Below are 21,220 nucleotides of genomic sequence, written 5' to 3'. Positions count from 1 at the left end.
AAGCCTGGTATAAATACTTTAGGATTGTGAATCCAACAAAATTTAGCATTTAATTTTGAATTGTTGAAAATGCTGTCTTTACATATTTTTAATAGATTGAAGAAATGACTGAAGAAATGAAAATCGTCACATCAGAGAGAGATCAGCTTGCTGAGGAGAAATCAGAAAGTAATAGCTGTAGAGAAAGTGATCAGCTTCAGGTGCAAAAGGAACAAATCCTTTTCCTTATACAAGAGAACCGTGCATTGCAGGAGAAGCTGGACAGTCTGCTTTTGAAAACAGAAGAATTTGGGGAAGGATCTTTGGTAATTATGCTAAAATTGTAATGGAAAGCTTGCTATTTAAACTTGGACTTAAGTGAAATGATTGCAAAAGACACTGCAGAAAGAGATCGTGTTACTTAACTGCACCTCATTAAATGCCAAGTTTATTATGGTTTACTTAAGATATAGGCCATGAATATTGTTTATATAAATATACATATATATATATGTATATATATGGATGTCTAGTAGGAGAATGACTATAAATAGAATATTAACATGGTACAAGATAGTAATGATCTGTACGGATCTGCACAGGAATGTCCTATAACTAAGTAGACAAAACTCATCTAAAAAGGGTAGTTCAGCCCTTTTAAAACATAGGTGGAAACGACTTCTTTCCTGGCACTAAAAGGAACAAGGCATCCAACACTTCCTGTAATTAGATGTGATGATTACACTTCTGTGTGTGTGTTTTTATAGCAGTGCCTCTGATTGTTGTACATAATCAACCTGTCAAAGGTGTAAGATAAGTTTTTCCTAAAGCTACTTCCTAAACGTGTTTACTTGAATCTCTTACAACATAGACACCACAGATTCAAGGACAATCTACGGAGCAAGAATTATTCCTTCTGAGAGAAGAGCTGAGCCAAGACCAAAGGAAATTGCGTGAAATGGAGGAAGCCAAGGCCAATGAATATCAAGGAGAATCTGAAAAAATGGAAAGAACAGATGATATTCCAAAACCACTTCACTCCTTGGATGTCAGCATCCAGACGAAAAACGATGATGATAATTTTAAAATGCAACTGGAACATCTCCAGAATGAGAGAGACCAGCTAAGAGAAACTCTACAGGAGACAATTAGCAAGGTAATAAAAGTGGTCCTCTTCCTGTAGGAGAACAGGTTTGGTAGATTTCTGTCTTAGATTTTGGAAGTGTTGTTCAGGTGTTAAATGTACTTTAATTGTGTCCAAAGAACTCAGAGATGCAGGAAGAGTTGAGATGTGCTCGTGAATCTCTTGGACAACATCAGGAGATGATTGTGGAGCTGGAAGGAAGTATTTCAGAGAAAGAAAATCAGCTCTCAAAGGTGCAAGAGGCATTGAAGGAAAAAACGGATGAACTGCAGCAGAAGGTCAGAAGCATTTTTGTCAAGAAAACCACAAGTTCTGTTGGGTTTGGCAGCCTGTGTCAACTGCAAACTTCAGTTTGTAGGGCTCCAGTAGATGTAATAAACAAACTCATTCTTTGTAACTAAATATGTCTTGGTACTCCAGCACTGAATATTATTTGGAGTCAACAGTGCACTTTGACCTCTGTGCATTTGTCCAATCCTAAATTTTTTACAGTCCAGTAATGGGAATTAGCTCTGTTTTTCAGAAGATCCTTGAGCAATTTTAAGACAGCTTAGCTCATTCTTTATTTCAATATTATAAATTTGTTCTTTAGTTTTTGTTTTCATGTCTGAAGCCAGTGTGGATTGGGGGCTTCATTTTAGCATATAGTGATGGCTCCTATCTGTTATGGGTACAGCAATTGAGCCATATTTATGGCTTTAGAATGTCTTGCATGCTATTCTACATTTAGTTTTGCCTGCCACTGAGATAGAAGCACTGAGATGTGATTGGCTTTTAAGCAGAATTTTCTTATCCATTTTGACTTTGTACAACAGGAATCCATTGGGGATCATCTCCTTAAAACAATCCTATTTACAACAACCCATATGTACAGACAGTGCTTCTGAGTGATGATCCAGTAACAATCTTCACCCTAAGCCTCACTGCTGGGACTAGAAAATTTAGGAACTTGGAATGTTACTGGTTGGTTTTGTCTCCAAAGCATCAAGTTACTTTTGCCCATGCAGGAGGTGATTATAAATGCCAATACTGGTTTGCATTTGTTCTTTCCAGCTCACCGAAGTCACTGAAAACCTGACTCGTGTCACAGCTGAGTATGGCAACCTCCTGGCAGAAAAGGAACAAATGGAAAGGGCAGTGAATGAGCAAGTGTGTCAGCAGCTGGAGAGAATTGCTTTACTTAACAAGGAGAAAGATGAGCTGCAGCAAATGGTAGAGACTTGTAAAGAAAGGGAAGAACATCTGTTAAAGGCTCAGAGGCAGGCAGAGATTTTGAAGGACAGCCTAACAAGCAAGGTGAGGAGTTTTGGTGTTTAGTCACTACATCTGTATTGTGACGTTTTGTCACTGATGTGCCAAACTCTTGCTCAACGTAAATCCTATTTAATTTTTAATTCTCAGTGCATCATTTTTATGGTCGGTAAAGAAACATGAACATGGGTAAAGGATTTTGTTTAAGTTTCTTTACTGGTATTTAGTAATGACATCCTCAACTTGTCTCAGCCTGGTAACCCATTGGATTGGTCCAGCTGTGAAATGAATGTGAATTTATCATATATGTGCATATTTAATCTAATAATCAGTACTTGAACATGTATTATAACATTTGAAAAGGCACTGTGTAGACAGCATCAACGTAACCTGGGTTTTGAATCCTTGGTGCTTTTCATGCTTTGTGAATGACAGGCTTGGTTTGGAAGATTTACTGTGTTGGTTATATTCTTTTGATGTTAAGAACAAACTTGGAGAGTGAATCAAAAAACTTGGCATTTAATTTTGAATTGTTGAAAATGCTGTCTTTGCATATTTTTTAATAGATTGAAGAAATGACTGAAGAAATGAAAATCATCACATCAGAGAGAGATCAGCTTGCTGAGGAGAAATCAGAAAGTAATAGCTGTAGAGAAAGTGATCAGCTTCAGGTGCAAAAGGAACAAATCCTCTTCCTTACACAAGAGAACCATGCATTGCAGGAGAGGCTGGACAGTCTGCTTTTGAAAACAGAAGAATTTGGGGAAGGATCTTTGGTAATTACGCTAAAGCTGTAACAGAAAGCTTGCTTATTTAAACTTATGCTTGAGTGAAATAATTTGAAAAGACACTGCACAAAAGGGTCATGGTTACTTGACTGCAGACCATTAAATAGTACAATTATTGTTTACTTGAGATATAACCCCCCCCCCCCATATCTTTATATATGGATAGCTGGTACCAGAATGTGACAAATGTTTTTCTGTAAGTAAAATATTAACTTGATACAGAATGGTGATGTTCTGAATTGATTTGCACATGAATGTGGTTCTTATAATCAATTAAGCTGAAGGTGAAATTTGTTCATCTGGAAAGAGTAATTCTGCTTTTTAAAGTATTTGTAGAACTGACTTTTTTCCTGGCAGTAAAATCCCAATCAACACTTTCTAGAAATGCATGGCGTGGTTGTACGTCTGAGTGTGGGTATATATATATATATGTATATATAATGCAAACTTCAAAAGAATAGTAATGCATGTGTGTTTATTTTAATATTGAAGGGACAGTGGACAAATTTCAAGTAAATAATTTCCTGGGCCTACCTAGCATTCTATAATGCTGACACAAGAAGTAGAGATAAGGTCTCTAGTTTTGAAACAGGAGAGGTTTGTTGTTGGGCTTTTTTGTTGTTGATGTTCCGCTCCTTGCTTAAACTACGATACTGGAATTCTACTTCTAATAACTTCTTGTATAAGTTTTTGCTTCGACTTTTATTATTACAGGTCTCTTATTTTATGAAACTTAAATTGAATATGGAGATTGGTCAAATTTTATACGTTTAAAAAGTACAAATCTCTCTTAAGTCATGTTGCTGTCTGTTGTACATAATCAACCTGTCAAAGGTGTAAGATAAGTTTTTCTTAAAGCTACTTCCTCAATGTGTTTACTTGAATCTCTTACAACACAGACACCACAGATTCAAGGACAATCTATGGAGCAAGAATTATTCCTTCTGAGAGAAGAGCTGAGCCAAGCACAAAGGAAATTGCGTGAAATGGAGGAAGCCAAGGCCAATGAATATCAAGGAGAATCTGAAAAAATGGAAAGAACAGATGATATTCCAAAACCACTTCACTCCTTGGATGTCAGCATCCAGACGAAAAACGATGATGATAATTTTAAAATGCAACTGGAACATCTCCAGAATGAGAGAGACCAGCTAAGAGAAACTCTACAGGAGACAATTAGCAAGGTAATAAAAGTGGTCCTCTTCCTGTAGGAGAACAGGTTTGGTAGATTTCTGTCTTAGATTTTGGAAGTGTTGTTCAGGTGTTAAATGTACTTTAATTGTGTCCAAAGAACTCAGAGATGCAGGAAGAGTTGAGATGTGCTCGTGAATCTCTTGGACAACATCAGGAGATGATTGTGGAGCTGGAAGGAAGTATTTCAGAGAAAGAAAATCAGCTCTCAAAGGTGCAAGAGGCATTGAAGGAAAAAACGGATGAACTGCAGCAGAAGGTCAGAAGCATTTTTGTCAAGAAAACCACAAGTTCTGTTGGGTTTGGCAGCCTGTGTCAACTGCAAACTTCAGTTTGTAGGGCTCCAGTAGATGTAATAAACAAACTCATTCTTTGTAACTAAATATGTCTTGGTACTCCAGCACTGAATATTATTTGGAGTCAACAGTGCACTTTGACCTCTGTGCATTTGTCCAATCCTAAATTTTTCACAGTCCAGTAATGGGAATTAGCTCTGTTTTTCAGAAGATCCTTGAGCAATTTTAAGACAGCTTAGCTCATTCTTTATTTCAATATTATAAATTTGTTCTTTAGTTTTTGTTTTCATGTCTGAAGCCAGTGTGGATTGGGGGCTTCATTTTAGCATATAGTGATGGCTCCTATCTGTTATGGGTACAGCAATTGAGCCATATTTATGGCTTTAGAATGTCTTGCATGCTATTCTACATTTAGTTTTGCCTGCCACTGAGATAGAAGCACTGAGATGTGATTGGCTTTTAAGCAGAATTTTCTTATCCATTTTGACTTTGTACAACAGGAATCCATTGGGGATCATCTCCTTAAAACAATCCTATTTACAACAACCCATATGTACAGACAGTGCTTCTGAGTGATGATCCAGTAACAATCTTCACCCTAAGCCTCACTGCTGGGACTAGAAAATTTAGGAACTTGGAATGTTACTGGTTGGTTTTGTCTCCAAAGCATCAAGTTACTTTTGCCCATGCAGGAGGTGATTATAAATGCCAATACTGGTTTGCATTTGTTCTTTCCAGCTCACCGAAGTCACTGAAAACCTGACTCGTGTCACAGCTGAGTATGGCAACCTCCTGGCAGAAAAGGAACAAATGGAAAGGGCAGTGAATGAGCAAGTGTGTCAGCAGCTGGAGAGAATTGCTTTACTTAACAAGGAGAAAGATGAGCTGCAGCAAATGGTAGAGACTTGTAAAGAAAGGGAAGAACATCTGTTAAAGGCTCAGAGGCAGGCAGAGATTTTGAAGGACAGCCTAACAAGCAAGGTGAGGAGTTTTGGTGTTTAGTCACTACATCTGTATTGTGACGTTTTGTCACTGATGTGCCAAACTCTTGCTCAACGTAAATCCTATTTAATTTTTAATTCTCAGTGCATCATTTTTATGGTCGGTAAAGAAACATGAACATGGGTAAAGGATTTTGTTTAAGTTTCTTTACTGGTATTTAGTAATGACATCCTCAACTTGTCTCAGCCTGGTAACCCATTGGATTGGTCCAGCTGTGAAATGAATGTGAATTTATCATATATGTGCATATTTAATCTAATAATCAGTACTTGAACATGTATTATAACATTTGAAAAGGCACTGTGTAGACAGCATCAACGTAACTGGGTTTTGAATCCTTGGTGCTTTTCCCACTTTTTGAATCCTAGTCAATATTTCTAAGTCTTTGTACTTTGTTCTTGCCAACTCATTCTTTTCATATTTTTTGCTTTTCGGCTTTTCACCTGTCCAATTCTACCTCTGTAGATCAAAGAGTCTAATTGAGGATTGCTTCTGTGTAGCAGATATTACTCTTAGGTTGAGGAGATATAACAATAGTGTCCATTTTTTTATGCTTATCTTCTATTTATTTTAAGTTTCTTGTTATATAGACATAAGTTGATTGTGTTTTTCTTTGATTCTTCTTGTTTCACAGAAGACCAAAGTTGACTGTTGTAGACTTTTTTGGGTGTCATGCAATTCCTCTTCCTTGTGAATTTTTTTTCTATATTATTAGAACACCAACGTTACTTTTAAACTTTACTTTTTGCTAGTGTGAATTTCAGTAATTAAAAATTGTGATTTATTTTACACAACTGATTTCACTGCTTCCTAGGGTGTAAATACAGTAAAATACATTACAAATGGTGATTTGCATTTTTCTCCACTGTTCACTGTAGATTCAACAGTTAACTGAGACACTAAATAGTGTATCTTGTGAGAAGGACCAGTTATTAGCTGAAAGAACTAGTCACTCTTTACAATTTAAAGAACACGTCTCATCAGTTAATCAAGAAAAAGATGAGCTGCAAAAACTTCTTCAGAATGTCAGGTCTGAGCGCGACCAACTCAAGACAGAATTGCAAAGAAATTCTGATATGGTGAGTGTTGCAATTTGCGTACCTGAGTTACTTATAACTTCTCATGTGTAATTGTACTTTAATATGTGTTCTTTTCTTTTAGTGTGCTGAAACAAAGGCCAAACTGGAAGATGCTTTAGAACAACTGAAGCATAGAAATCTGAATAATATGTCCATTCAGGTCAACTCAGTGGATCTTGCGGAGCAGGTGGCTGATGACAACTTGAAAGAAAGAACCTTGACGATTAAGGTAAGCTTATTTTTCTGCTTGTTTTAAGAGTGCATACAGGAACTTACTGACACTTGTCATGGAGCATAAACCTTCTGTACATTATGTATAGAATGGTTTGCATATCTTGCTAAGATGCTGCATACCACAGGATCAGTTGATTTGCTGTTGTTGTTCTGTGATTGCATATCTTGTGTCAATGGAGAAGTTCACTTCAATATTCACAGAACATCTCACTGGCTTTCATTACTGTCCAACCACCCCAATGAAAATAAATAGCCATGTAGGATCATAGAATCATTTAAGTTGGAAAACACCTCTTAAATTATAGATTTCAACCCTTAAACCAGCACTGCTAAACAAACCGTGTCCATAAGTGCCAGATGTATGCATCTTTGAAGTGGCTCCAGGGATGGTGATTCCACCGCTTCCCTGGGCGGCCTGTTCCAGTACTTGACAACTTTTTCTTTTCAACTGAGATATGTTTCCTAATAACCAGCCTAAACCTCCCCCAGCCTACCACATGTTACTGGAGAGAAGAGGCTACTCCCTCCTGTCAGGGAGTTGTGGAGCAGTGCGGTGCCCCCTGAGCTGCCTCTTCTCCCAGCTCCTCAGCTGCTCCTCACAGAATTTGTGCTCCAGACCCTTCCCCAGCTCTACTGCCCTTCCCTGGACATGCTCCAGCACCCCAAAGTCCTTCTTGTATTGAGGGGCTCAGAACTGAACACAGAATTTGAGGTGTGGCCTTGCTAGTGCCAATCTGTTTCCTAGTCCTGTTGGCCACTCTATTCCTGACACAAGCCAGTATGCCATTGACCTTCTTGGCTGCTGGGGCACACGCTGGCTCACATTCTGCTAACTGTTGACCAGGATGCCCAGGTCCTTTCCTGCTGGGAAGCTTTCCAGACACTATTCCCCCAGCCTATTGGACTGCATGGGGGGTGTTGTGACCTGACAGTTCCCCTTGTTGAACCTCAAACAGAAGCACTTTGGTTTTTTAAAAATCCCCTAAATCCTCCCTTCCATTATTTTCCATTATACTAAGTTGGTGTCAAATTAATTTCGTTACCGTGCTTCTGCCCTCAAACTGAGAATTCCTCAGACCTTTTGTTAGTTAGCTATCCTGAATGTATTTTCACACAGACAGAAGAGCTAGTAACCTACCAAAAGCCAAAATAAACAGGATTCATCAATACGTATTGCTGCATATAGGTAAAGCCTTACAAAATAAGGGCCTTGTTACCCTTGTGAAGTCATGGCTCAGGCCTGTTACTTTGGCTGAGTAGAAGGGAACTACAGGAGAGTGACTCAGCTGCAACAGGGATACAGAGACGTGAAAGCTGTGCTCCGTGACTGCCTCGTGTCCACATCGTGGTATATGGTGGTTGCTTGACTTCAGCTTGTTGTGCCTTAAAACTGTGTAAACTGATAACCAGCTAACTGCCTAAAAAGGCATGGGTTTTGCAATAAAGGGCTCTCCTTTGCACTGCCTGGGGACTCTGCATTGCTTTGCATCATCACATTCAGTGCCCAAACAACAAGAAGTGAGGTTACAATGAAAAAGTAAACTACAACCTGCAACCCTGCCCTGCAACCCCAAAACACCAAAATACTGAATTGCAATGAAGAAATAAACTACAACTCAACAAAATAAACCCTTACAAACTTAAAACTACAAAGAGCAGAGCTCAAACCCTACTACAACAACATAGAATTTTCTTTACAAACCACAATCCAATGGAAAACAAAATACCAGCACAACTGATAAAGTTAAATCATCATGAAGGAAACTGATCCCTTTTAAGAGCACTCTCCCCTTCTGACTTCTGTAATTTATAGGATCTTGTTTGCCTCTCCCAGTTTTCCAGAGTTTTTACTGTGAGGTGAAGAGTTAAGAAATGGGATGAATGTTGGTACTTTCAACTAAGAACCAATGATGGAGGGAGTTATGTCAGAGGAGTTTTATACTTATTTTAAAATATGTAATATAGACATAATTAAACATGATACGGGAGTTGCATTTTACTGGGTCTTCAACCCTGTAGGACTACTGAGCCTGCTCACTGTTTGTTCACACCTTCCTTTTCATACCAGAGTGGTAGGACCTACTTCATGAGCCCTTTCCTTCAGGAAAGTAGAAGCAGATAAACTAGAAGTCCATCCTGAGGAGAAGGCCAGCTGGCGAACTTGTGGACAGGCAAAAATTTGCAAGTCTTGCCACTCTTGTGACCAGACAACCTAAACCACAAAGACAGATTGAGCTTGTGAATTTACTTGCTGGAAAACTAAGAAATTATCTGGGTTTGTGCCTGGATTAGTGTTTTTGTCATATCCCTATGTCAAGTCAAAACTGAAGTCTTAATCGTAATAACTTTTCCTCTTGTAAAACCAGTACATACTGTAGGGGTTAGTCCTGGAGTCAGATAATGTATTTTATGTTTCTGTTTATAGCTAATCACACTTTTCCTTGCTGTGAACTAATTAATTTGTTTCACTTGCATGTAGGAGCTTCTTGAGAAATTCCCAGCCATGGGGAAGAGGTATGAATGTCTCTCTACAGTGTCTCTTAAGCTAAAGAGTGAACTGAATAGTCAGAAAGCACTTATAGCTGGGATACTGCCTCAGCTTACATTGGAGCAGAGAAAACAAGTCAAAACACTTCAAACCAAAAATGAGGAAATGAACACTCGTCTCCAGAAGTTATTGACCAAATTGAAGGTACCAACTTAAAATGCTTGAATATGTGGGATGCTTCATATGGCTTGGATTTGGATTTTGGGGTTTTTTTTAATAAACTCTCAATGGTAACAGCTAGGATTTTATATACTCTAGGTTTGGGTTTTGATAGTCCATACATTGGAGAAAATATGTTGATAGCAATTGCTTTATGCTCTTAGAAAACTGGAACTTATGAACTTACTTATGTTATGCAAATCAAACTTAGTTTTTAACTGTAGTTTAGCTGTTTAGCACAGAATTATTTCATTGATAGTCAGTTTTAATTGGAAAATGAAGTTTTCTTTCTGTACTCTATAAATCAAATAATAGATGACTAGGTATGTATTTCTCTGTGGGAGAAAGAAACATGCAAGATGGTTTGGAGATGTATGCTTACTCTGCAAAACTACCCAAGTAGTGTGATGATTTTACTGCCTTGCAGATCTTCCCCATTTTGGAATCAGTTTCTCCACTGGACTAAAATTATCAGCAAAATAGTTAAGGGTAGTTGGGAAAGAGTTCCTGTTAACATATGCAGAAGTACAGTAAATGATAAAGTTTTTTCTGTTTCTTTATTTACCATTAAATATTAAGGGCTGGGGTTTTTATTGGTTGGAGCATGGAAACATGCACAGACCTGCAGAGAAGGGTGAGGTTTTTGAGAGGCATTCATGTCTATAATTAGCCATTAACTTGTAAGTTGAACTAATATTTCAATGAACCTCATTTTATAACTTAATGCAGCCATTTTAGGTTTAGTTTTTTCCATAGATGGCTTTTAACTTTCATGGTTAAAGATATTTAAGATCCAGCTAGCAAGCTCTGCTAGAATAAAGTTTTAAATCAGCACAGTGATATTACTCTCATAGATCATCTCCACCTTTCACAGCTCCAAGAGAAAATAAATATAACAAAGAACAATTGTTTTTCAAAGTTTAGATTTCTGGAAGACTGTCTAGAGCCTTTTAGACTTCTTGGCTTTTTTGGAGTCTACAAAAAATAGGACACCGAAAAAGTACTGTCTCAGCTAAAAGGCTTACATGCCATTACTATAATGCACAAATGAACCTGGTTTTCTTAGTAATGTGTTGGTTATCCTGGACATTTACAGGCTCAGAAAATAAATAGATTGAATTGTAAAATACTGTGTTTTAGCAGGGTACCATTTTAAAACAGGCTCACTGATACATAGTGTGTTTCTGCAACAGCTTCTGTTCAGTTCTGTTTGCAACAAGAAAAGAGACTATCACACTGCGGTTCATAAGTATGACATGGAATTGCTTGAGGAAAAGAGAAAACAAGATCACATACAATCCCAGATATCCCAGATACAGTGTCTCAGGAAGATTAATTTGAAGCAGAATGAAGTATCATCTCAAGAGTTAAACAGCAGTGAAGGGCTGCAGAGTTTCCACTTGGATGCAGAGGTAATATTTGGAAAAAAAATAGATATAAAGATCCATTCCAAAGGTATGGGGTCATGTGGTGGTGGGAATCTACAATAATTTCACAATTATAAGCCGCACCATTTTGACTAAAATTTTGGTCTGACCCTGAAGTGCAGCTTATAATCAGGTGCGACTTATATACAGACAAAGAACAAAAAGTTGCTGTTTCAGTTTGGAGGACAGGTGTCTGCCGAGAAAGGCAGGAGCTTCTCTTTGAAATGGAGAATGTAAACCCCCTCCCTCCAAATTATTATAATTTTGAAATCAAGGGGCTCTCAGGCAAAAATATAGGAATTAGGAATAACAGTTCTTTACTAGGGAAATTAAAATAGAAATACAGTACTACAAAGAAACAAACCCAAAACTCTGACAAAGTCAGAGTACAACCTGACACCCCATCAGGCAGGGTGTTGGTAGCAGTCCCATTAAATGGTAGCTGCAGTCCTCTTGCAGTGACAGATGTGATTCAGTTGAAGCAGTGCTCCTGTAGAAGGTGCAGTTTCCCTCTAAAGGTCCAGTGGTGATGTGGAGAAATCGGGTTTTCCTCTGGAGTCCAGTGGAGAAAGGGACTCCCTTAGTGTCCAAAAACCTCTGTTTTTATCTTGGTAAGAAATGTTGGGCTCTTCTTCCTGGCTGGAGCAACATCCAATGGGATGAAGTAATTTTCTCAGTCCCACAGTGGGACTCAATGGGCCATTAGCAGAAAATGACTCGCTGCAGGAAGGATGGGTTGTGAAAAGATAAAAAACAATTTCCCACCTGGTTTCAATGGATGGCCCATTAGCAGAATATCTGCCGTTGAGATAAGGATCACTGCCCCCACCCTCAACAGATGGTGATAAAATAGATACCTTTTATCACATCCTGTATTGTAATGTGTGGCTTATAATCAGGTGCGGCTTATATATGGACAAAGAATGAAAAGTTGCTGGCACCCGGAAGTGCGGCTTATAATCATGAAATTACTGTAACGGTATTGGGTTTATCTGTTAAAACTTCACTTAAGGTGGGGATGGAAGGAATAGAGTTATTTTTGTATGCTACTAGTTGTATAATAAAAGGATTTTGCTTTGTAAAGCAGCTAAAATAAGATTAATAGGTTAGAAAATAGTGGGAATGTTTTTTATTTATTTGCCCTCTACAATACATACTAACCGATACCAAGATGACTTGTTCTATGGAATAAACTTTTGCTAATAAGCACTTTTTTTTCCTCCTTTCCACCTGCCTTGGGAATGTAGACTGTCCTCTTGTTTTCCCAATAGGGTGTAATTTTAAGTCTAGCAAAACTCCTTTTATACAATAATTAGATACTAAAACAGACTTTCTGCTATACTGATAACTCAGAGGACAGAAAGTGTATTTAGAAATGTGAGAACCAAAACAGTATTTAAATTTTAATTCCTTTTTTTCATAAGCGCATTCTCAAAGATGTATCAGAAATGGAACATGAACTTCTCTGCATAGAAGCAGAGTTACAGCAGGAAGAAAGTGCTAGAAAAGAAACAATACAGTTCTGGGAAGCTTGTTCAGGAACTCACTGGGTTACAGAAGAACTGAAAGAAGAACTTGAGAAAGATAATGAAAGACTCTTGCAAGTCTTTAAATTCTGGACTCCTAAAGTAAAGGTAAAATTAAATGTTATAGAATCAGAAATGTATTTTGTGTAAGCAGTCTGCAAATGCCTATGACTGAAAACAAAACACACAAAAGGCTCTTCGATGAGCATTCATTTATTATCAGCATTTACTCATACTTTAACTGTAAGACATAGGAGTACTTAAAAGATTTTTAGCGATTCCTCAAGCATCCCAACTTGGAAACTGGCTTTCTACAAGAATTTCTGGGTAATAAATGGAAGGGGCTGTGGGGATGTTTATTTGGGGTTTTATTAGTCTGAATTTTGGAAAACATTGCTTTTCTTGCCAAACTTCATCAAAACTATTATAGCCATTTTCAAAACTCAGTTAAATTTATATTCACACTCCTTTCTTATGCTTATCTCTTGCCTCTTTTGGAAACCTGGACAGCATTTTTCAAGGTTTAGTGCATCATGAACAGGATTTCATGAGATCTCATCTTTCTGATTAAATCTTCAGTTTAGCATATTTTAAAGTTTCTTCTGTGGAGTCAATAGTCAGTCTTGACTTCTTTGGGATTTTGCAATGTTGGCAAGGTTTTTGGAAGAATTCCCTGACCCTAATATTATATGGATCAAAGCTTTTAACAGACAAAAATCTAGTAAACATTGTTGTTTCCTGACAATTGGGAAGTTTTTATTTATCTGACATGTCAAACGTGGTTTCTGGAATAGTTCGATGTCCTTTAGTCAGTGAATACATTCTAGTAAAAAAATGTGTGAATAATTGTGCTTTTCTGTGGCTGACATTCAAGAAGTCTTCCCAATATAATTCCTTTGTTTCTCTAATATTAGAGTTTGAGTTAATGCAGAAATACTGGTAAATGTACAATACACTATCATCTTCTCTTGTGCCCCGTCCTGCCTCCCTCTCTTCTGGAAATGAAACTGTTCTTTTGAGTGATTTCTGACAACAACCATTTTCAAATGGGACATTGAAACAAGATTGTGAAAATAATGCAGGCTAAAATACTTCCTGTTTCTTCACTTGCCATATTTCTAGCAGATTAAAAAAATATTTAGAATTATTCTGTATGATGCTACTCATTTTCAGATACTCCTTGAACTTTCTTCAGAGCTGGATGCCAGAACTGCCAATTATAGTAAAAATGCTGATGTTGAATTAAAACAAAGAAAAGAGAAAAATCAAGAGTTGCTTCAACATCTAAATACTCTAAAAGAAAAACTGGCCCCTGGTGGCTCTGCCAGTCTGGCATTAGAAGAAGAAAATTACAGGCTTCATAATAAATTAAAGGCTGCAGAGCAAGATAAAAAGGTACGAATACTTGTTTCTAAGGAAAACTTCTTTGATGCTTGTTTTCTAAGAGAGAGTACTCCAAACTGAAAATAAGGATTGATGGCAGCTGTAATTGTACGCCACCACAATACAAATAGAGTACACTTTATTTTAGTAGTTCTTTTATTTCCAAAGTAGAATTTTGAGCTCTTGCATGTAACATGATTATTTTAATTGCCTGATTTCTATACACAAATAGATGTTCGGTTTAGAAATTAATATTAAATATTTTCATTTGCTTTGGAAGTATTGACTTTAATAGGGTGATACTCTTGATGCTTCCTGTGAGTATATGGTATTCACTATGACAGACATGAAGATGGAGAAGAATTCTCTATTTAATCACAGGAATTGAGAACTCATTTTCTCTGTCCTGTTTATGTCACAGTTACCCTTCTCTGAAGCACTTTTTCTTTTCTTAGACTTGAGTGTTCTAGACTATTAAAAGGTGACACAAAAAGTGACCTGGACATGAAGAGTTGCCATAGAGCCTGTAGTGTTGGATTTTTTTTGTGTGGCTTGAGTTTTTGCTAATTCTTGCTAAGAATATGACCATGTGCTGTTACTGTTACTATCTTTTGACATAACTGCTCATAATTGATTGATTGATGTATCTCAACAGGCTATGGAAGTAAAAATTCAGAAGTTAGAGAACGTGATAAATGAAGTAGGAGAAAGTGTCAAAGAGAAAGATGACAGGATAAGCAAGTTACAAGCACAGATACGAATAAGAACAGAGGCAAGTGAGCTGACCCAACTGCATGCCAAACTGAATGAGATGGATAATTGCCTCAGGACTGCCTTAACAGAGAAGCAGAGTCTTCAGGTATGAGCAAAATACTTCACTCCTCTCTTTTTCCTCTGATGAAAGACACAAAGAATGCTTGACACCAGTTGTAGGTGAAGTGTAGCTCTCTACAGTCAGTGTATTTGTTCTGTATGGCATTCCTAGAGGAAACTTGCCTGTTTAGCAGGCAGTTTCACATTCTACTAGTGCATCCTTCAGTGGCAACATTTAGAACTCATACAATACTGGAAACTAAATGTGTTGCTTGTATGGGATGCATCATTTGAAACATTTTAAAACCTTTAAACAAGCATGAACTTTTTACTCAATGTGATATATTTGCACACTTCTTTAAAATTCCCAGATTTATATCCGCACAGAAGTCAGCAAAACTTGCTAAAATATGGTTGCATGTAACACACCAGAGTAGGATACCAACTGCTACTATAGTGCTAGTTGGTAATGTGAACCACCTTAGTGAAAAACAATTTCCTGCTCCTGGTCTTGTACAGCAAAATCTAGCAGATCATAATGAAGATACATGGTAAAAAACTTTATTTCATTGTTAAGTAAAAAGCCCTTATTTGTACTAAATATTTTATTTTCAGGCAAAATTAGATAAAGGTGCTGAACTGTACAAAGAAGAAATTGACCATCTCAAAACACAATTGGTAAAATGTGATCTGGAAAGAATGAAACAATCCAACTCCTTTGAAGTGAAGTAAGTTCAAATTTTATCTTCTTACAATTCTCAATTACTTCATTCTTGGCTTCTACCTCCTGCTTTATTTTTCCCACATAAGAAGTAAGCATTCAATTTGAGGTGTTGTAAGTTTTTATAATGGTTAGAGAAAGTAAAATCTCTATGTACATTGGGTTACTTACAAAACTTCTTCCCTATACACCTACCAAAATTTCTCAACCATGCTCAGCCATAAATTAAGTAGCTGTTCTGACAAAAGAAGGCAAGGGGAAAGCAGTAACTACTCTTCTTCTCTAGAGAGATGGGACGTACCAAAAATAATTACAGTAATTTCACGACCATAAGGCGCACCGGACTATAAGGCGCACCCCTGGGGAGTCGGCAAAAGTTGCAACTTTGTAGATCAGATAAGGCGCACAGGACTACAGAGCACACTTTTTTTTTGCAGCGAGGCTCCGCCCCCAGCTCCCCCCACGCGGTTTCTGGCCGAGGCCCCACCTCAACCCGGCAGCCACTGGCCCGTGGGCCCGCCTGTACCCGGCAGGGGCGGTGCCGCAGGCCCCCAGGCGCGCCTGTACCCGGCAGGGCCGGGGCATGCCCACCGCTGCTCCGTACCGCCTCTCCGGGGCCGGGCTATGGCCACCGCCCCTCCGTGCCCCCTCCATGGGGCCGGGGCGTGCCTGTAGAGGGGCGGTCCCGCCTCCAAGGGGCCAGGGGGTGCCTGTGGAGGGGCTGTCCCACCTCCACGGGACTGGGGAGTGCCTCTGGAGGGGCCGTCCCACCTCCATGGGGCCAGGGAGTGCCTCTGGAGGGGCCGTCCTGCCTCCACGGGGCTGGGGAGTGCCTCTGGAGGAGCTGTCCCACCTCCACGGGGCTGGGGAGAGCCTGTAGAGGGGCCGTCCCACCTCCATGGGGCCGGGGCGTGCCCGCCGCTGCTCCGCCCCACCTCCACCTGGCAGCCATGGCACTGCCTGCTCCCTCCGCGACTCGCAGCTCTCACGTCCGGGTAGGCAAATTTCTGAACTTTGTCCATCAGATAATGCGCACCGGACTATAAAGCGCACTTCCGGGTTTGGGGGAAAATTTTAGTCAAAAGGGTGTGCCTTATAGTCGTGAAGTTACTGTAGTCCAATTTTTGCGTGCACTTTACCTAAAATCTAACTGACAACCAGGTTTATGTAGTTTTTCTTGTATAACGTGGATGTGTCTTGTATCTGATAGATCATTGGAATTCAGATGAAACTGCAGTAACTATTAAACTGAAGTTTTCTGATTTCTTTTTTTTCCCTCCCTTCCTGCCTCATATAGACTTGCTAATTATAAAGCCCTTGCAGAACATCGAGAACAACAGTTAACAAAACTAAAAGAAGAACTGAGAAGAGCACAGCAAGAGCAAGATGTTACTGGTAAATTCAAGATAAACTGAAGGGACTCTTTCATGTTAAACTTTAAGTTTTGAGGTTATATGGGTAAAGACCAGACTGAGATGCAGGCCTTGTATTCAAAGGGTATGAGGAGAATTGGGTGCACTGGAACATGAGATGAAAAATTGTTTACATTAGCTGCATATGAACTGCAGTAGAATCACAGCAGTTCTTGTGTTTTTCTCCAGCCACATTTGCCCTTGTGGAGCGATAATCTGCAGTGGTGGTAGCTCATGTTTCCACTTTTTCCTTGACATACAAATACCTAGTTCTAATCAAAGCTATGACATAACTGGAACAATAACTATTTTACCTCTAAATGGCCCAGTGAAGAATCTGTCATGTTTCTTAATATCTCCCTGGTAGTGTGGATACTGAGAGGTGTGTTTTGTGTGGAAAAAAGAGTAACTGTTGTAATGGCACTTGTAACCCAGTGAGGTTTCACATATAAGAACACAAGAAAGAATAGGCATAAAAATGTATTGCCTTGGTTTTAAGCACTCTCCAAATAATGCACACACATATGTATAAATCTGTTTTCCAGTGCTGAAAGAAGCAGATACTCCGCAATCCCAAACACCCCTTACTTGTGGTGGTGGCAGTGGTATTGTACAGAGCACACAGATACTTGTTCTAAAATCTGAACAAGCTAAGCTACAGAAAGAGATCTTGCAGGTGAAGAAACAAAATGACCTTCTACTCAGGTAAGTGGACAGCTGACTAGCAACATGTCAAATAATTTGTTTGACATAATCAATATTTATGTACATCATAAATGTTTCTTTCTGGGAGACCATGGAAGTGAGTAACCATTAATTTTAGATTTCACATCATAAACTTTTATTTAAAGCTAGTTTTATGGCTCATAAAAGCCTTTTTACTTTAAATTTCTTGCTTTCTTAAGAATCTTGTAAATGCTGGAAGATACACTTGTGTGTTGGAAGGAATTTCCGCTTAAAAAACAATCCTCTGAACCCAAGATATACAGCTATTGTATTGCGTCAATCCAATGTGATGTGTCATCTGAAAATACAGGAACTATCTGTTCTTCAGGAATTTTTCCTTAAAGAAACTGCTTTAAACTTTTCTTAATTGAATGCTGTGGTTCTTTTCTTTGCAGTAATGAACTTCAACTCAAAGAGGAACTCAGGAAATGGAAAGAAAGGGCACTAAAATGGAGAGAACGATCCTCAAGAGAAACTACTCGAGAGACAATACCAAAATCTCCTAAGAAGGCAGTGTCATATTTCTTTAAAGAGCAAATGCCTTCACCCTGCAAGGAAACTGCTTCTCAGGAAACAGTGACTCAGGACCTACCAAAGCCTCTGCCTCTGACTTGTCCAACAAATTTCTTTGATAATTCCAATTTGGGTGTGCTAACAGGTACGTAGCACAGTGGTAGTGTCCTTTAAGATTTGAAGATGCAAAATGTAAGGGGTGGCCTGAGATCTGAAACTTGCATTGTAAGTTTTCCTGAATGGTTTGTCTTCTGACTGTTGAAAAGCTGAGCTATGAGACTTCTGTATGCTCTACAGAATTGAAATACCAAAATGAATCCTTCACCAGCTGAAGAATATACAAACTTTTCTTTTTTCCTTTTCTGCAGTGGAAGTGTTGATGAGTGACTTTTAAAAGTGAATCAACAAAATGTTATTACTAGATAGCTGGTGCTCTAAAATATTTTGCTTTTTAACTTTACATTGGTTAAGCACAGATTTCTGGTAAAACTATATAAAGTTAAGTGCTGGTTAACTTTTTTCTGAAGTTTTTCAAGACTTTATTGCATCTACTACTCTGCCGGGCTCCAGCAGTTTTGAGGATAACTTCTGTTCCTCAGCCTCACTTCAGATTTCTTATATCTGGCTTGTTGACTTTTAGTGACTTCTGCCCTCATGCTTCTCACAGCTTTCAGAAGCCCCCAGCACACATGTTGAAGAGTAGCCAGTATCTGAGGTATTAGTAGCAGACTTCCAGAAAGAACATGACTCATTGCTGGCTTTGCGATGGCCAGCTTGGTAATAGCACAACTTTCTTCTCAACACAAAGCTTTCATAGCTGACGTACAAAACACTAATCAAGTTTAAATCACTGTATTTCTGCTGCTTGTCTAACTGTGAAAGACTTTAATGTTCTTGTCTTCTGTACAGATACACAGCCTGCAGGCACAGAGTCCACAGAAGAACCTCTTAAGCACTTGTTTGGGACTTCAGACAAAGATAAAGCCCCTGATTGTAGCACCCAGTAAAGATGCTCTATCATAAGCTGCCCTTACATTAGCTACAGCCCAGGATCTTCATATACAAAAGAAAATTGCTTCAGGTTAAAAACCATCAACCTCTTCCATCTTTGCTGTCTTGGAGTTTCTACTTCTCACAACTGGGAAAGCTCAAATAGGAGGACAAAAATGGAAAATCAGATGTTGCCCCATAACCCACTAATCTGCTGATGTTCTACTTTGGTGTTTTGATGTTTTTTGATGGCAAAGAGAAGCAAATGTATTGAAGAAAAAATTGGAAAAATTAATGGATCACAAACTAACCTACTACGAAACTTCTCAATCTCAAACTTTTCATTCTGTCATTCCTGAAACAGCCCTTTTCCAGCATGTTGATATTTATATCTTCAGAGTGCTGTTAACTTGGCAAGAAATATTATTTTTGTTTCTTAGGATGTGGTTTTTATACCATGCTTTCTTTAAGCCAACAGAAACTGAAACATTTTCACCACAATCTTGACCTCTTTGGACACTGCAACCCAAGTTACTGATCTTCTGTTTGTAGAGTACACAATCAAGGGTTCCTCTTAAACTCCTTAAAAGTTTCTGCACCTCAGCCAATTATGGTACCATGAGTAACTTTGAATTTTGTATCATTTTTCAATATATCTGTCTGAAGTTGTGTATAGGGGTTTTTTTAATAGTAAGCAATGGACTTAACACTCTTTTTCTTCTCTAGTGAAGGGAAAACAAACCACATCATTGAGATCTTTTACTAACTTACTTATCTGTATTGTGAGATCTACATTTTGTATCTTTTATATAAGAAATTTTCACTTGACAATAAAATCTAATATGTTAAATATGTAAAAATAGTTTTGCTGTTCACTTGTACTGTGGTCTAAGGATGCTAATTACAACATTGTCTGTTACCAAATCACTATCTTTTATACTGATTTCATCACTTCCATCATAATTATCCTTCTTATCTCCATCCTCTATAACCTTCTGCAGCAATTACTTGTGCAAAAGTTTACTGTTGAGTTTTATTAAATTCTTTGAGTCTGTCAGAAAATGGTTGAAGTCTAAAACATAGATCCTCCTCCCTTTCCTGCCCTCCGCTGGTCTTCACTGCCAACTAAACAGGAATTGGGCACTCAGAACCTGAGATCAACTCCATTAAGGATGAAATCATCATCATGAGATGAGAAAGTCATACCTAATAAAGATACCTGCATCAAAAGCATCATCTTTATTTTATAGAAATAAATCTCTCAGTGATGCTATATCGTGTTTAGGTCACCCAAACTGACAAGCAAATGATTACACTGAAATTTCCTGAGCATTCAGCAGTTACTAGAACTGGGGAGTCACACAAGGATTATTTACCAGAGGGAGGTACTTCTTTAATAAAGCAACAACCTTTATTTCGTTTGAAAGGCTGAAAACCGTCAACTACTGTACCTACTAAGAAGTTGCGATACTTTATCTCAATCTCTGGCCTTGAATGTGTTTTGGGAAGCTTTTAAAGGCATGACAAGCCAAAGATATACAGGTTCTAAATAACATTACAGAGTTGGGCACTGCAATGTCTTCTTCCTGACCACAGCCACAGGTATTCCAGGAATAAATGCAAACTACTGGTGTGTTTGTGGTGGTTTTTTGGGGGGTTTTTTTGTTTTGTTTCATTTTGTTTTGTTTTTGAGGTTGGTTGGAAGCTTTCTGTGTTTGTTTTCGGTTGTTTTTTTGTTTGGTTTGGTTTATTACTTTTCTATATTTCCCACTATGATGAGATTTCCTTTGGCTACCAGCATTTTGGTGTTGTAAATTAATTAGACTGACTTTTTTTCTTCGAGAATCAGGAAAGATGGTGTATATATAGATCTACTTCTTCCACATACAATTTCTAGTGGTTTTTTTGTTAATTATTACTTGCTTGGAACAACTAGATTTGGTGATTTTTCTAGTGATTTAACTAAAAAGAGCAGAAACTTATTGCCACAGGTCTGTGGCTAAATTTGGGTGGTAAAAGCTTAGAGGGCAGAAAGATA

The 21,220-nt window shown here is 38.3% G+C and overlaps 1 protein-coding gene across 1 annotated transcript in view; it reads left to right on the top strand.

Moving 5' to 3' along the window:
* CENPE (centromere protein E) overlaps positions 1–19,869 on the top strand; it is a 43,166-nt gene extending 23,297 nt beyond the window's left edge. The window contains exons 26-45 of the mRNA XM_033060460.1: positions 96–305; positions 851–1,135; positions 1,243–1,401; positions 2,177–2,419; positions 2,941–3,150; positions 4,062–4,346; positions 4,454–4,612; positions 5,388–5,630; positions 6,530–6,730; positions 6,813–6,959; positions 9,444–9,656; positions 10,865–11,083; positions 12,523–12,732; positions 13,798–14,019; positions 14,663–14,866; positions 15,436–15,548; positions 16,839–16,936; positions 17,499–17,658; positions 18,075–18,337; positions 19,102–19,869. Of these exons, the coding sequence (XP_032916351.1) occupies positions 96–305; positions 851–1,135; positions 1,243–1,401; positions 2,177–2,419; positions 2,941–3,150; positions 4,062–4,346; positions 4,454–4,612; positions 5,388–5,630; positions 6,530–6,730; positions 6,813–6,959; positions 9,444–9,656; positions 10,865–11,083; positions 12,523–12,732; positions 13,798–14,019; positions 14,663–14,866; positions 15,436–15,548; positions 16,839–16,936; positions 17,499–17,658; positions 18,075–18,337; positions 19,102–19,199 (3,942 nt within the window). The 3' untranslated portion in view covers positions 19,200–19,869. The remainder of the gene's footprint in view (positions 1–95; positions 306–850; positions 1,136–1,242; positions 1,402–2,176; positions 2,420–2,940; positions 3,151–4,061; positions 4,347–4,453; positions 4,613–5,387; positions 5,631–6,529; positions 6,731–6,812; positions 6,960–9,443; positions 9,657–10,864; positions 11,084–12,522; positions 12,733–13,797; positions 14,020–14,662; positions 14,867–15,435; positions 15,549–16,838; positions 16,937–17,498; positions 17,659–18,074; positions 18,338–19,101) is intronic.
* The last annotated feature ends 1,351 nt before the right edge of the window (positions 19,870–21,220 follow it).

The sequence above is a fragment of the Catharus ustulatus genome, chromosome 5 (genome assembly GCF_009819885.2).
Source record: "Catharus ustulatus isolate bCatUst1 chromosome 5, bCatUst1.pri.v2, whole genome shotgun sequence".
Lineage (NCBI taxonomy): Eukaryota > Metazoa > Chordata > Aves > Passeriformes > Turdidae > Catharus > Catharus ustulatus.
This window is presented reverse-complemented; position numbering and strand designations above follow the sequence as displayed.